General features: G+C 31.6%; 1 protein-coding gene across 1 annotated transcript in view; it reads left to right on the top strand.

Moving 5' to 3' along the window:
• LOC148625258 (uncharacterized) overlaps window positions 1–17864 on the top strand; it is a 61988-nt gene that overhangs the window by 8792 nt on the left and 35332 nt on the right. Inside the window, exons 8-19 of the mRNA XM_088568698.1 lie at window positions 280–389; window positions 1350–1415; window positions 1721–1784; window positions 2219–2260; window positions 2643–2863; window positions 5328–5402; window positions 8258–8351; window positions 8942–9144; window positions 13625–13678; window positions 13938–14016; window positions 15322–15363; window positions 16022–16232. Of these exons, the coding sequence (XP_088424824.1) occupies window positions 280–389; window positions 1350–1415; window positions 1721–1784; window positions 2219–2260; window positions 2643–2863; window positions 5328–5402; window positions 8258–8351; window positions 8942–9144; window positions 13625–13678; window positions 13938–14016; window positions 15322–15363; window positions 16022–16232 (1261 nt within the window). The remainder of the gene's footprint in view (window positions 1–279; window positions 390–1349; window positions 1416–1720; window positions 1785–2218; window positions 2261–2642; window positions 2864–5327; window positions 5403–8257; window positions 8352–8941; window positions 9145–13624; window positions 13679–13937; window positions 14017–15321; window positions 15364–16021; window positions 16233–17864) is intronic.

Below are 17864 nucleotides of genomic sequence, written 5' to 3'. Positions count from 1 at the left end.
TTTTAACATTGGTTGAAATAATAGATGAATACATAACAGGATTTGAACACAGAGTCACACACTGATAGTGACAAATGAATTATTGTCGAAAAAAAACTTTCAAAAAAGTAAGAGCATGGTTTTCTTTTCCTGGTGTTGTTTTTGATTTATATTTTTTTTTTGGGGGGGGGGGCTGGGGTTAATGTATATTACACTCTTTTACTTTCCCTCAAACCAAATATAAAAAAAAATGATTGTCATAGTCAACCTACTTAAGATCTAAAACCAACTATACTTCAGATTTGGATAACGAAGTAGTCGCTAGTTATAATTGGAATGACATCTCAACAGTGAATTGTCCAAGAATCAGCCAAAATCACCAACCAATTTTTGAGAAGTACACGGGCAATGTATGTTGTATTTTCTGTCAATATTTGTGTGTCAGTCTTTGTAATAATTAAGCAGAGGGTGAAACAGGGTATAAAAATCCTTTTTCCGTTTTCCAATTTTGAAAGTTTAACTCAACTATGTGAAGCACCAGAATCATGGAAGCAGGACCTGCTTTTCCATAGCATAATTGTAAATTGAGTTATAGTTTCATTGAAATGCATCGGAAATGAACAATTCAAGGGCAAATAATTCTGTCAAAAATCACATTTTTCTAACAATCTGTTGAAACATTTCTGAACAATTCCAGTGATACAGAGATAAAATAGTTGTTTTTTTCAAATAGAAAAAAAATATCATTAAGTAAAATTATATTATCAGTTCGGAGGGGTTTCTGGTTGTTCCCATTTACCTGATTCTTACTAATTCTTACTCTTATACGTTTACAAACTTTAGCTTACATGTCGGTGATGTAATGCAAGTGCTGAGGATGAATTAAGAGTGCGCAGTTTATTCTACTATATCAGTCTTACTATATGTTAGTTTTAGATCGTGAAAACAATTACATTAATCATCTGATAGAAATAATGTTGCTTCGTTACAGTTACGTCATCATCATTCTTCTTCCTGATTAGCTCTAATCAAAAAGATTGATTCTAAAATTGAATTTAAAAGAATGACTACTTTTTCTGGCGATATAAAACAATCTCAAGTCCGTGATGCAAACAAGAAAAAGACCAGTTTTGCAGGTCATTCTTGTTCTACACAAGATTGTGGTTATGTCTTCATAGACATAAAACATATCATTAAACTTTTCTTTCAATTAAAATATTCTGATATTGATTAACAAAGTCTAGACAATAAAAGTAAATCTTGTTTTATCCTTTTATAATGTTAAAACAGTTATATTTCATGCTTTTAATTTTGTGATCTGAAACTTTAAAAAAAAATGAGTTTGCATTTCAAATTTTTCCTCATTGCAGAGAGGAAGAAAGTATGTGCTGATGAGAGTCAGTAGAGATGCCTTAGGATGTGTGTTCACAACTCAGGTATCTATAACGTAATTGACATTGACATTACGTTCAGTACAGCAACATCGGTTGTTTGGTGTGGAAAAGATACATCATAAAATTACAAGAGTAATCAGGAATCCAAGGTTATAGCGGTAATCAAATATACCTTCATTGTGTTAAAATAAAAAAAGCAACCATGAACAAAAAAACATGTATATATTAACCTGAAATTTATCAAGTATCAATATATCATACATTTGTTGTTATTATTGCCTGATATTTTATATGTATGTACTCTAACATCACTTTTATATCAATAAACTGTATTAGAACATTTTTAGATAAAAGCTACGTCTGTATGCCATACCATTGGAGGATGGACGAACTTCACCGTTGACCTAACAGGTATATTCACATAACAATTTGACAATCATCGACTTATCAAAGCCTTTATATAACAATTTGGTATTACCCGTTATCTCTGTTATCAATTATTTCAGTTATTTCAAGATCGTTTTCTGTAAAAATTGTACATAATTGGTATTAACATATTACAGAGATAAATCGGAATCTGATATTGAATGATATGATTACTCACATTTTTCTTTCTGTAATTACCCTCGTAAGAGCCCAAAAAAATAGAAGCAGATGGACTGAAATTGTACACAAAGTGTTTATACACATGTATAGGTATTCCAATGGTCTCTTGGAACTTCAGTCTGTAGCATTCCAATGAAAACTTATTGGTCCCGAACTAATGGCAAAGTGAATAAGATAAGAGTAAAAAATTAAGCAAGAATTTGCAGGCATATTAAGGTTTACATTTCATCTTTTTTCAGACTGCAAGAAAATCGACAATTTTCCGTGTCCACTCAAAAATAGTAAGTTACTTTCTTAAATAAGATCAAAACTTTTAAGTTATCATATTAATAAAAACAAATGTGTGCCTTGATATTGCGTCGTTGGCCAATATTTTCACCCATTTTTTTACATTTTGATGGTTTGCATCGATCAGGTCGCATTTCCGAATTAGATGTTTTAGAAAAATCAAGTATTGAAAATTTGAAAATACCAATGGGTTTATTGAAGAGCATGCAATTCGTCTTCATATCATATTTATTTATTTATTCAGGATCTTCAGTAAGTTTCATTTTTCATAACTCAACTCATAACTTTAAAGTTCTAAGTTTTGACAAAAGTTTTATCAACTCGAACAGGACGACGCGTGTTATATAGATATATGATAAGCATAAATGTTTACAGATTCAACGCCTGGCAACGTGAGAAATATTAGCATGAAAGTCGATAAAGGACAAAATCCAATGCTAATCAAACTTGAATGGATCCCACCAAGCGACAAAGGCTCTCTCGGAGTTATAGCTTATTATAAAATAAAATGGGGTCAGGTTACTCAACCTGACAATACTTCGCTTTTTAAAGAAAGCAAATTTATTTCAACGCCGAATGTAACGATTGTTGCAAATGTAAGTATGCTAGATATGTTTTTCTAGATACATTCAAATTACAAAAATTGTATTATTGCTAAAGGAAAACCGATAAATTTGACATGCTTGCAAAAACATTTACGGCTTTGACACTTGCTTTGAAGTAAGATCTAGTCAGTAATGTAAGTATCTCTATAATTACTTATTGTCCTCTTTCTTAGGAAAACTGTCGAGGTATTGTAATTTCAGAAATATATTATATTTTAATAGTGTGGTAGATTGTTTATCAATTCCTATGGACACTCATTGTACACTTATTTATCTTTTACTATACTACTATACTCCTATTAGGCAGACCCAATCCAATCACTATACAGACGATGTTTCATCATGGCTATCTTTATTTCATCTAACAAAAACAGCTTAAGATTATTACTTACACATTGATGTGTGCTTCAAATCTTGAACTTCATCTCGTATATTGGCAAAAGAGGAAAACCTTCAACTAATTTTTTTTTACAAACGCGATTTTATTTTTTTGTTTTATTATCGACCATATTTTCCCTGAAAATACTTTTCCAGCAGCATATCGACTTTTCTATAGATTGTCATCATAACGCTGAAGAATGCATAAAAAGCACTCAGCGACTTACAAAAAATTACTATGTCATGAATATGTTGCTTATATATTTGTCGTCTTTCAAAACTTCGATCGTCAGGAAGACATGATTGAAAGATATTGAGTATTTATGATGAACAGCCTCGAATTTTTTATTAAGTGTCAGTCTGTGTAAAAATCAGACAACGGTGAAACATGGTATGAAAGTGTAATTTGATCATTAGTACAACCAGAATATAAAAAAAAAGATTTTCCATATCGTTTTGGTCGATTGAGTTTATAATTTCATTAAAATAAAAATGCACTGAAAATAAACATTCATTGGCAAATAAATGTCAAATCTCATTTTTTTCTGACATTCTATTGAAAAAAATTTCTGAACAAATCTAGTGATGCAGAGATAAAACAGTATTCTTTGCAAATAAAGAAATCATCATGGATTGAAATTATATTGTCTGATCGGTATGCTTTTGACATGAATATTTATGGTTTACCCAATTTTGTCTGATTCTTACAAATACTTCCACTTAATGCAATTAGAAGTATAGTTGATTAATGAAATGAATTTAACATTTGAAAAACCATGAATAAACTAGGCTGCAAATATTTGAAAAAAAAACTATCATGGGTATTAACATTCCATTCGTCTTAATAAATTTTGAGACAATAGGAATTTTTTGACAAAAATATGTTGCCCATATCTCTAATAGAAAAAGGGACAGATATGATGAAACGCAGCAAATGCACCATCGTATAATCTTTATAAAAATGAATACTTACAGGAGTAACCTAAGGTCTTCAATAAGTGTAAACACACCTTTTAGTAAGCTCTGTAAGGCAATAAAATTAATAATAGCAAAACTATGACATTTCTTCAAAATAAACATTAAAGTCAAATAAAGACACGAAAACACATGGATTACCATTATTCCCTGACTGTGGACAGGTGCATGTCTGCGGTCGGGTTAAACTAGTTTTAACCATCTCCTTTTATGTATGTTCAAAAATGAACTCTAGCAACATAAAAACACATCATAAAATTCACTCAGTAATATATATCCAATTATCCTTAATGGAACACCTCAACAAACAACATTTAGCCAAAATGTGATATTCAGTTAAAGAACGCTCAAAATTACTGAAAGCTAGTCGGAACCTGTTAAGTTGACATGTCCAAAACTTTATGATCGTCATATTCACCTGAGTGGCCGATATTAAGTATGCATTTCAGCGAAATTGATGAATTGATGGCTCAGAAAGGGATTTTAGAGTTCCCTGAGAAAGCAACCAAATTTTGAACAAAATGAAAGAGTTTCTGAAGAAAAAAAATGTCATGTGCCTTCCACTGCCTGGTTTTTGGCGTGGACTCCCTCTTAAAAAATGGGTTTAAAAGATGAACTAGTGGTAACTCAGATCAATGTTTGCTTTTGTTTTATTCCTTTCATACGAACATTTTAAAGCAAATAAATTTAATTATAATTTTGAAACAATCATATGGCCCGCTTACATATTTGTTGGATTTTTTATATGGAACTGCATTTAAAAAAATCAAACCAAAGATGGCCGTTTCAATAAAATATCATGTACGAAAAACATTTTATACTGTATTCATACATGTACCTGTAAAAAGTATGTGGTATATTGTAAATTCACAAATTATTGTGATTTTTTTTTATCATTGTGAAAAATGCGAATGACTGTTGATTCGGGATATTTTTCACCGTAAAGATTTGCCTTTTCAGCTTAAATCCTGAATTTGCAATTATGAATATAGTATTCTTACATGACATTTCCCTGTAGCAATAAATCAGCATAAGTCTCCTTGGTTTGGCAAAGAGCTTATTGTAACTTGCATTTATAATTTAAATCCTTTATTTTATTCAGGATTCAACGTCGGAAATCTTTCAAATACACGCAGATCAAGTACCAGCTAATGGTAGCGTTTTATATGGATTTCAGGTAATGTGGTCCACCTATTTTTCGGATATATACGGTAGCGGTATTACTGGTCAAAAGTTAAAAGGTCGGACGCTTCAAGCCACTCATTTTTTATTTTGCCAGATCATTCTTTGCGCATCTTTAAATAAGATTATTGTTATTTGATTATAAGCAGGAAAGTATCTTTCTAAAAACTCTATGTATATTTCTGCTTTATCAAGTGCGATTAGATGTTCAGTTACCAGTCTTTAAGTTATTGCACAAATCTACGCTAGTCATTAAACGTGAATTTGATCAAACATGGAGTATGAATGAAACTTAGTATCACAATGAATATTTTAAAATCGATGATGTTCGTTAAAAAAGTTAAAAAATGATGAATATATTATTTTCAAATTTATTCAACAAATATTTGAAGCAAAAGGAGGTTTAAAATATAGTTTATTACATGATAAACTTCATATTATTTGAAATATGTAGTTTGAAAAGTCGAGTAATACAAAAGGTCACATATCATAGCATAACACCTATTATTGCAGTTGTCTTTGATTCAGAGAGACTGTACGGACAAATCCTGATAAAGTAGCATCAACGGCTTTTAAATTAAGATTGCTGTTTCCCGTCTGTGTTAACAAGGAATCAAATGAAATACCTTAAATTATAATATGTTATAATGGCATTTCTATTTGTGCAATATTGATTGAAAGTAAGAATGACGAAATACTGCTTAGACGTGTCGAACCGGTTAAATACAACTAAACCAATGAAATGTCCTCAAATTCGATTGAATATCTTACGCATACTAGGTACTGCAATACCTTACGGGTGCAATGATAATATCAAAAGTATAGAAGACCTTTCAAGCCAATCTAACAACAACATAAATATTGATGAATTTATTTGTCAAAAATCCAAGACGAATAAGGAATCATGGCCTTCAATACCATACATCACCAATGACGCATTTTGCCTCCATAGATGGTCTTCTTCCTTTTATACAAAAAACCTCTATCCTATACCTCTCACTCTACTAAACTCAATTTACAAAACAAGACTTGACACTCCTGTTTCTAAACCTACCTCATCATTAAACAGATTTGTGGCCATCATTTTAAAAATTGGTTTCCACAGACTCTTTTAACCAGTTTATGTAACAGAAGAACAAAGACCATTTCTCCCACTACCGATTGTCAGCAAAGGTATAGATGCAATTAATTTGGCTCACATCCTCCATCACACACAAAAAAACGTCATGAACAAAATTCACCCGTATTGCAATGACAAATCAATACCGATTATTTCATATTCCTATGCTACACCTATTGCATCCAAAATTTTCAAGTAGAAAAGACTGCTGAAGGACCTGTAGATTGAGCATTTTTCTTGACTGTTCTTGGAAAAACTCAATAATTCAAATATGGTTCTTCCGGTCACGTCATTACGGAAGATTTGTACATCATAGAAAACGAATCTCTCCGTGAGATCCTTTCTAAAGGTCCCAAGTACTGAGAAACACGCTCCATAAATAGGAATTATAACTTCAAAGTTGTTATGAATGCCGTGGAGAACTTCGCAAGAAAATTGATAAAACGGGAACAAGAAGACATTGAATCTCTCTCAGATTGAGTAAAGGCTGTGAGGTCTTTAAATTTGAAACTTATGAACATTTTGATTAGGTCAATGAGTGTCAATGTTACATCAGTTTTCAAAAACCCCGTTGTAGCAAAATATTGTTTACTATACATGACAAATATGTTGATGTTCCAGCAGACAAAGTCCAAAACAACATTGTTTTTATCTGCAAAACGTATTATATTCAATGTTTATTATCAGATGTAGACGTAGAAAATAATAGCAGTAATAAGACCTATATTGCTACCACACTCTCCAAAGAAGAGATAGGAGAAAACAATAAGTCTGTGCTATCCACTTCTGGTCTCCATACCAAAGACGATGATCGTTATCTATCGTCTATGTACTTGATTCCTAAACTCCACAAGAATCCATACAAACAACGTTATGTAGCTGCATCTGCAAAATTTACCACCAAACCTCTTTACCAATACACCTGGGGCATTTCCCAGTTTTTAGTGCAGTCAGATTTACTCATTTACTTTTGTTACTTTGTATGTGTTATTTTAGTTATTTTATAATCTTTGATGTGTGTGTCTATATTCGATGTTTGGTCTTTGTGCCTGGACTACATTCCGCTAGAATATTTATTTCCTTGATTACTCTTTCAAATGGATTGTGATTTTACTCATTAATATTGGAATAATTCAACACGACCACTGTATGGAAAGTTGAATTAAACCGTTAATACATAGACAAAACATGTTAAAATAGTAATGTTAAGAAAACAGTAAAACAAGAGTCTTAAGTATTTAAGTATAAATATTCTGCAGCAGTATTGCATATATTTAAAAAAAACAACTAAAACTATATATTAAACTCCACGAACAAGCGGACGTTTTCTGTTGTGCTTCTTTCAAAATTATTTAAGTCAAACGTCGTTAATCAATCAGATAACGTTGTGGTTTACCATTCATATTTCCGACATTGCACGTGTACAATTCTTGCATTTTCTTAAAGGCCAGCTGCAGTGTATAAAACTGGGTTTCGATTTTTTTGTAAATATACTAGTTCCGTATTCACACAACAACCTCTATTGTTAGGTCCATTAAAAATGTTAAACTAACCTATGACGTTGCAAGGCTTGCATTCCTTTGCCGATGACGATAATCTTAGGATTATAACTGATTTACCAAAAAACTTGGAGGGTTGTATATTTTTTAATTTGTAACTGGATCTAATCACTTATTCTAAAATTATTATTCCTAGTGATTAATTAATGAACTTTAATTAATATTTCATAGATCATTCCTCTGGCTCCTGATCAGTACACAGTAAAGTATGATCTTTTTGTCATACACACAGTAGAGGTATCAAAGGCCACTAATAACAGAAAAGGTAAACATTTTATTTTTCATTTCCATACCCATCTATCGCCTGAATATAGCTGAAATATTGCGGCTCGTGCGTTAAACCCCAACAATCAATCAATCAACCATACCAATATATACACAAACACAAATATGGCAGTACATTTAAGCTGATTTAAAAGGAAAGAAAAGTAATACAATGATTGAGAAAATTTAGGAAACATCTAAAAGCTGAAAGTGACCAAAACAATTAAAAAAACAACACAAATAAATATTCAAAAGGGCGGTATCTTTAACACAATAGATTTTAAACCATACATACTGCTCCCGATTATGAAGTCTTTAAACCAATACCAAAACTTTTTAATCTGTGAGTTTTTTGTTTTTGTTTTTTTTTTACATCCAAATAAACATATAAGTGTCATAAAAGGTAGATTAATATGACCTTACACATTCAAACTTAATATCACAGTATTTAACCTACTTTAATCACTTCCGTCCGAAGAAAAATATTACCAAAGTAAAGTAGCAAAGTATATTTTGTCTTACTCGTTTATACTGTAGTATGTTCATTGCTATATTTATTAATTCTATGTTTTTTTTTCAATGTATGTTAAGGCACAGTTCTTTTCGAAGGAGATGGATTACATGTTGTTCAACTTGATAGATCATTCGATCTAAATGTAATATTGTGCTACCAATTAAACTGTACTGCAAGGCCTGTACCCACACAGTTCCACGACGCATATGTCATTAACGTCGGGAGATCTGTCAATTGGAAAAGTAATATGGTAGAGGGAAACTTCTATTCGATTGATGGGGTATGTGTTACTGTTTCTGGAAATCTTTTTACTTTTTAAGAGGACATTCGTATATTTTTTTATTATTAAATTGTACTACTTAGATACCTTACTAGATGCCCTTTTTAGCGTTTCTGAACATTTGTTATGATGCTGCTGCTAATAATGTAACGTTTTTGCAAACGTGTTCAAACTATTTAGCGAATGCCATTTTTGATCTGCAGCATATTAATTTCCCCCGAAACTTTTATTGTCACCAAAAAAGCGTAAGGTTGAAATACAATTTCCTTACAAATTGTTCTTCTATGCAAGTTATGGCGACCTACAAAAAGTAGATTTGTTTAAATTACGCTCTGCAATTTGGAAAATCAGTTTTCGAAAATAGCAATCTACCTTACTTTATGATTTTTTGGATATTCCAGAAAAACCATTGAAATCTACAAGGCTGCTGGAATCCTGTATGCCAGTGTGTCACTGCTTTTAATGCTTTCCTGTTGAATTTTACTCATCAACCATTTACAAATAAATGTGTTCAAATACTCATCTGTATCTATGTCTTTTCTGCAGGCTGTTGGCTGTGGCACACTGGTATACATTTTATAAATCATTGAATAATTCTAAACCAGTTAACAGCCTGTAGATATTCGTTTCGTTGTAAAAATTTAAGTTTGATGTGTCCGTTTTTTTAAACGTATTTAAACATATATTTGTGATTCAAATACGTTTGTATAGTCAACGATTCAGTCTTAAATTTATGAATGAAATTATGCCTAGTCAGATAAATTTACAGTTACTAAGATTCATCAATAAATTTAGCATAATTTCATCACATAAGCAATTTATTGTTAAAGAACAAGATACATCTCTTCACAAAAAAGTACTTTATTATTTGTACATTCATTCTTTTCATAATTGATATACACTATACGCTTATATTTGAAGCATAGAAACAAAACACGCATTAGGACGACACACACCATAATTGAGATTCATGGCCCTTAAAAACACAAAAATAAGAAAATTACACTTTTTCAGGCGTATATATTTTATGCACTTTAAATGAAATGAAAAACTGGTCGACAAAACATTTCCGCCAATATAAACCAAGGAGTTAAATATAGGAGGGTTGGAATCTCACACTTTCACGTTGTATCTCGCGTGGCGAGTTTTAATCATACTCGTCACTTATATTTTCAAGTGTCTTGTAATAGTTGGTTAATACTCTCAGTATATGGGATTAAAGCATGGTTTTCGGCAAAGTTTCTTAAATGCATCGATCAAACCCTCAGTAATATAAAAATGCCAACTTCAAGTCAAAATTCTGGGCCTCAAGAAAGGAGTTTGAAATTCAAATTAGCATCGTAGCCTTCACTTACAGAAGTACATTTTCTGTCAGTTAAAAAAACTCGATTAATGCAGATCAACTACATGGTTTTCTAAACATTCCTTATAAACACCAATAACATACTATAAAAAACACAATTAGCTTTAAGTCAATATTCTGGACCATGAGGGACTAGTTCGAATCGTTCAAATTTAATTTGAATTATATCTATATTCCTTGAAAAGTCAAAATTTTGCCAAATAAAAGCGTTGATATTACAAAAGAATGGAAGGCTACAAAACTCCTTATATACACCCTCAAATTGAAAAGAGATCAAGGTCTCGTATTATGTAAAAGTGAAATTCCGATCCTTCAATTTAATTTCTTGTATAAACATAAAAATAGAGAAAATAACAAAGGACAAAGGTATACACTCATGAGAAAAAAATCACCATTCAGATAAATAAGAGCTTATCATTGCTTTCTCTTGGTTTGGATTTATATATTTTTTATTGCATTTTTCACTTTCAAGTGACATTGTGCAGTTCAATTTGACATTTCTCACTTCCAAGTTGACATTTCCAAGATTCAAGTTGACATTTTTTCAGTTTCTAGTTGGCATTTCTCAATTCCACATTGGAGCTGAGAAATGTCTCGCATCAATCGGGAAATGTGACAGAAGTCATAGCACTACCAATCTTTCGTACGTATTTGAATCATCTCACTCCTGAAGCTTCTGTATTTTTTGCTGATATTTAATTTCTTTCTTGAACTTAGGATTTTCTTGATATACATGTAGAAAGACTTAGTTTCCATTATTAGTTTTAAAAAAATGGAACGAGAAATTTGATTAAAAAGAAGAACAATTCCTGGAAAATTACACTACCGCTGAATTTCAGAGTATTTTGAGAGTCTAACAGACGTTACCAACACAAAAAATACAAACAACTTAATTATCCCTGTTGAAGTAAATAAGATCAGTTTAAATATTATTTATACCCTATTTATAAAATCTTGCAGTATTCCAAATTTAAAAATATGTAAAACACTGAGGCTCTATTCCTTGCATTGCATATGATAGAACCTCTCGGTGATGGATTTGGCTTCCTCTTTCGATAGTTTTGGTTTTGAGTACTACTTGCATAAAACTAATATTATGGTTATGATCTTCCTCCATATTTGATTTTATTGCTGCTGATGAGAGGTTACTCCTTGAAACACGTGTACAGCATATCGAAATCTAAAATACATAAAACTGATATTTTTTGTACTTAAATATAACGTTCGTAGTGAAACGATATCAAGAACTCGTTTATTTCCGAATACGTCGTAAAAGTTTTAATATGTGATTAGGATATAATATTACATTTTTGCTTTAAAAAGAATCCCATTAAATACGGATTCTAAAAATAAAATGTATCGCGCAAATGACATGATATTAATCAGTTTCACATTCATTTTGTTTGCCCCTTACCATTGGTAGCCTTAACCGTTATTTAGACGATATTGATAACTAAGTATAATTTAAAAAACAAAACTATTTACTATCTGTATTTATTTGAAATCACTCTGTCTACAAACATATATTTTATGATATATTAGATACCTTAATTGGGTGAGAATCTAATTTCAATTTTTAAAGACAAGAAACTCGCTCTTCTATATAACTAATAGGCAATCTACAAAGCCTAATCAATTAAGAATATTAGAAAATCATGGAAAGTGTGATAGAAATACTCTGGATTAAATGGACAAGTTCTTGTACGGAAGTTAACGGGGGGAAAATCCATAATGATAGAGTGCAAGTCATGTTAACTAACAATATTTGGAAAAAAGACACAGGAGGGTTGACCTTTCATTAAAAAATGTCAAATATCTAAGAAGTCCTTCTGCATATGGATTTTTTTATGCACTCGAAGCTCTGAGCATGATGGGACTACTCGAATTGTTTGTTTCGTGCTAAACATATTACACATATTTCAATGGTAGACAAGTCATCACTTCAAAAGTTTTACGGTTGATTTTTGAAATTCTAAATGTGTTACCATGCCAACTATAAGAAATGATATCTTCAGAATACTGAGTATCGTTCTTTGTTGTTACCTTGATTTGACTTCATATGACCAACTCGGCAAGTGGTTTAAGGAAGACAAAGTACGATTACCGTACCGGTGTAGCTGGTCCATACTCCAAGTTCAAAAGGAGTTGGATTGTTTTTTATTATTCGTTTTTCAGTTCCTGTTTTTCTCGTTTTACTTAAATCGCAGTCTTTGCGAATATCAGACAGGAGATAATTCATGCATGACCAAACCCGTCCAATAAACCAATATTTCTTGTTCAGAAACAGTTAAAGACCACATAACCAGTCTTACTTTAACATTTGGTTGTTGTGCTTTTGGAATAAAAATTGTGTAGAATGTGTATGAAATTGGCACTTTCCTTAAGTTATCGTTCTTGATTTAGTTTGGTTTGGTTGATTTAGTATATGATGAATGTGTATTTTACTCTAAAAATACCTATCAAAATACGACAAAGGACTATCATGACGAAAAAAATATAGCAAAAGTTGACTAAAAAACATCATTAGTTCGAATTGGTTTTACGACACAATTAATCATTTTGGTTCCATTGACTACTCGTGCTATTATGGGCAGTAGTTATTTTTACTTCATACAGTGAAATGGAAATAAATATTCCTGCTCTGATGTGGTTCAAATTTAAATTTTCCAAACCGCAATCCAAATTCATAAATAAGTATACTGACCCCACAAAATATGTCCTGCCAGCCACAGTAACCCGGAGAGAATCAAATGGTCCTTCCCTACAACACTAGTTATTAACTGTTAACTACCAAGAACAACTTTGAAGAGAAATCAAGGAAACAACAATTCGAGCGGAAATCTAAAGAATATATTCCTAGGATAAATACAAGATATAGATAACAGACACACCATAAAGAAGAAGAAATATATAAATTGCAAGTTCAAAGAAACATACGTAGTAACGTAACCTAGATTTAACTAAAACTGGGAGAATGCTCTTGTTGCATTGGTAGGATAAGTGTTCACTATTTTTATAGGACCACCCGTTGCTCATAAAGTCTCACTTTAAAAATAAGTGGGAAAAGGAATGATTCCTTAGAAAAGCATTTTTCACTTTTTACTTTTATGAATGCAGGGAAAAAAAGACTTCACTGTAACTGTAGAGGGCCCAGGACTGTATTATATGCAGGTAAAATAGCTTATAGACCATTTTACTTCCAGAGGATAATGAAAAGAAGTTCTTTCAAAACCAGATTTTTATTAGAATTTATTAAATTTTGACACACATTTCTTTCTGTTTGTTTTTGTCTTTGTTTTCTTTTTTTCTCTACATCCATAAAGCTAATATTTGAACCTTAGTTGATAAAAAACGTAATATGGAACGTGTTTGTTGAATGACAAAAATATTAATCTTAAATGTTTTCTTTGGTAAATCTTATTTTGTTTAGATGCACCCTTTAAACGAGAAAGAAAATGCAAGAGATGTCAATTGGATAGAATCAGAGCTGTATAATTTTACAGTGGAAGGTATTTTTTTATATAATTGGAATGAAGGCGTAAAAATAACAAATAAAAGTTAATTCGGATTCAATATATCAAATTTTTAATAATTATTCTTTGTGTCTGTGTCTATGTTTGCCTTGCCATTAATCGATTTTTTTCTCTGGTGTCTCTGACACACGTTTATGGTTACTGTCGGTTATGGCTCTTTCGCTGCTACTGTAATGTAAGAAAGACCAACAGTCAAAAAAACTTTATATCTGGTTCTTGTATGGGTCCAAACATATCTTTGGTGCTCACAAAAGTCCTAACGTAAGGGAAAACAATTCTCAACTTTAATTTCAACCAATCGGCTAAAGATTTGAGAAAAATCTCAGTTTGAGATTTTTTTTTGTGTAAAACTTGACCATGACTGTGATTTTGTTCCATACAATGCTTGTTTACTAGTGAATTTACCTTCTATTATCAAATGTTAGACAGGGTATAAAGATAGATAATAATTCAAGTGTACATAAGTTGATTAATCTTATTAAAGTGATTAAAATAAGAATGTGGCTGCAGACCTCAGAAGCAGTAAAACAAACTTCGTTAGGAACGTAAATTGTAAAAAAAAGAATAATCAAGGGAACCAAGATTCGACCTAATATTAAAAAAAAATACATTTCTGGAATAAAGACAAGCTAGACCAAACAAAGCGCGTTCAAAGAAACAAAAGTAAATACGCAACCCATACGTCACTAAAACTGGGAGCATAGACACGGTGCATCGATGACGTAAGCGTCTTTTACTTTTCTAAAAACACGCACCGAGTTATACTATAATTTTTTTGAAAATTCCATACGACAAAAAAGAAAGGAACACTTTGACACGGTGAACAAATTGGTTTTAATGGTGCAGATGGATATATCATAACAAAATTAAGCAAAGATAATCCCCGTACACTTTAATTAGCAGATAGGTTGACGAGGAAAGATATATACCCCTTTACGACCGAATTGGTCGCAACGCAGATCAATGTTTACCGACATTTTTATTCATCATGCCAATTTATATATTTTCTACGTGTTACCTCAAATCGTTTAATCTATTATTAATGTGAAAATATATGCATCATATAGATTGGTAAATAACTAGATGTATTATTAGCTGCCTAATCCTAACATACACATGTAAAATCGGAAACTTTGATAACTTGTTTGAACTACACCACTGAGAACTTGTGTATTTAATAACTTAAAACTAAACAATACTTATATATTCATTCACCTTTCAACTTGAACAGTTAGTTTGAAGTTGTAGTATTTGTACATGTATCATAAATGGTTGTTTCAGATGTGATGTGGCAGAATACAGTGGCAGATAAACTTTCATTTGGTACGTAATTAATTGTACTCAACGTATTTAACGGGGTATTCTCCTATGTTTCGGCTACAAGAATGGTCTTTGATCGACATTATTTTATTGCAACGTTAACGTCTGTGACAACTTTCAAATTTCATATTATAACATTTTGTTGTAGAGAACGATTACATTTTTCTGTTATCTTCCTAGGTCCTTCAAGCTATAGTCATTTTAAGAATTGAAGAAATAAAAGAAAAGATATGTGTGAGACATTTCTTATATATTTTTTGTCATCTTACCGAACAGGAAATATACAAGACCATTTCATTTTGCATTGCTTCCAAAACAGTTCTTTTCCCCATATGCAGAAAGGGAAGGTTTATAGACTTCATCTCTATTTAAAAGTTCTTAAGTAGCAGTCTTTGTACGAATCATGCAAATTCTGTAAAATGTGATACACCTAAAAAAAGGCTACACATTTTTATTTTTGTTATTAAGTTGCTTATGAAAAGCCACATGTTACTTTTTGTTCACTATGAAATTTTAAACAAAATATCAAAAATAAAAAAAATGAAGGCTTTCCAACCATGAATCACATTTTGCATTATTCTTATATGTGGGGTGCTACTTAAATATCGCAGCTAAGATATTTGATATTGAACTTTAATATCAGTAAATATTTTTATTATAGATAAATACAAGCTTGTGTTAGGAATTGTCATACCTATCTTTTTGATTTTTGCAATACCAACATTTGTCATAATCATAAAATGGTTGAACAAGTTAAACAGACTAAAAAGGAAACTTGGAATGGAGAACAGACTTGGAGAGAGCAACAGGAACTTCAATAACGATTATGTTCAAATGGTGCGGCATCCTTTAACGGCTCATTATTTTGAAAGGTAAATTTAAGACAAGTATTTAAAATATCTCAATTATTTTTTATTATTCGTTTGAAATGTTTATAAATACTCAAATATTTAAGAAAAACACCGCTAAAGACATTCTATTTTTTATCTTCTTGTAAAAATTGTTTTACTTTTAAAAGCTTTACCTACCTCATTTAAATCAACGTAATAAGTATTTAGTATCATAAACAAACAAACAAAATTGAATGTACAGGATGTTACAAATTCGAATGGTCTTCTAGAAACCCTCAATTTAAGATTATTATACAACAGCATTAAGACCTATGGTTCTTCAAACCTTTATATCCCTATTCTGCATCCTCAGTTAAAATCCAGACTCAAAAACATTTTGCATCGTTGTAACTTCATCAAAGATGATACAATTAGGTACAGATATGTAGTAGTTGATTCCGCATCTACCCCAAAGAACTCGAGATAAAGGATACTACAGACACTGTGAAGTCAGCCTCATATCTTATCCTCATACCTACACTTAGAAATCGATGGTAAAGGAAAACTATTGACCAAACCTTACGACAAACATGATGACTTTTCATTCAGAGTCGTCAACTTTTTTTTCATATCGCGCTAGAATTCTAACAAATAGGCTTTTGGAACATGGTTATGTTGCTACAAGATTGAAGTCATCACTACAGTTTTATGGTCGTCATCATGAACTCGTGGATCGTTCGGTGTACCCATCTGCACCATGAAAACTTATTTGTTCAATGTGTCATAGTTTTCCTTTTCTCTTTCGTCTACCCCGGACTTGACTTTTTATGAGCAACTCGGCGGGTGTTTCTAGAAAAGCAGAGGACGCTCACCCTACCTGTGCACCTGGTCCATGCTCCCAGTTTTTAGTGGAGTCCGAGTTGCTCATTTGCTTTTGTTACTTTGTATCTATGATTTTAGTTACTTTATAGTCTATGTTGTGTATGTCTGTTTTCCATGTCTGGTCTTTGTCCCTAGATTAATTCTTTTGATTACCGCTATAATCTTGGTTCCCTCGATTACTCTCTCATACTTTGTTAAATCATATTTCAAATAAACAAAAGAATATGTTATCAAAATGACGAATTTTTTTTAACGACAACATGTTTGTGCAGCGTGATGGATGCGTTTTGGTTCCCTTAATTACTCTTTTCAAACAAAAAGTCGGCATTCTAATGGGAAAAATACGTACTCTTCTACTCACTGACATATTTCTTCACGCTTGAAAGGCTGATTATATAGCTGACCTTATCCAAAAAATAGGAACATCGATTAGCCAGATCGTTTTATCTCAGTTTCTGCTATATAGATGGCGTATTATCGATCCAAGCTTCGGGAATTTCATACATCGCATTTTCCACAGAGAACTTAGGATAAAAGAAATTACAGATAGTAAGGTATCAGCCTCATATCTTGACCTACTCTTAATGGCTTTTATCATACCTTTTGCCAGAACTTGTCGCAACCACGCAAATTTTAAAACCTCGCTAGACTTCTTACTTCAGTACACTATCTAAAATTCGACAATAAAGAGCAAAGCAAATAGAGGAAAATGTAGAGTAAACAAACAGCAGATAACAGAAATAATATGAGAAAACTGGACTCATAGAACATTTAGTCCATGGGCTGGGAGGG

Source organism: Perna viridis, chromosome 2 (genome assembly GCF_037379345.1).
Source record: "Perna viridis isolate PV_CMFRI_1.1 ecotype Kerala chromosome 2, ASM3737934v1, whole genome shotgun sequence".
Classification (NCBI taxonomy): Eukaryota; Metazoa; Mollusca; class Bivalvia; order Mytilida; family Mytilidae; genus Perna; species Perna viridis.
The sequence above is the reverse complement of the archived record's forward strand: the minus strand, read 5'-3'. Positions and strand labels throughout refer to the sequence as shown.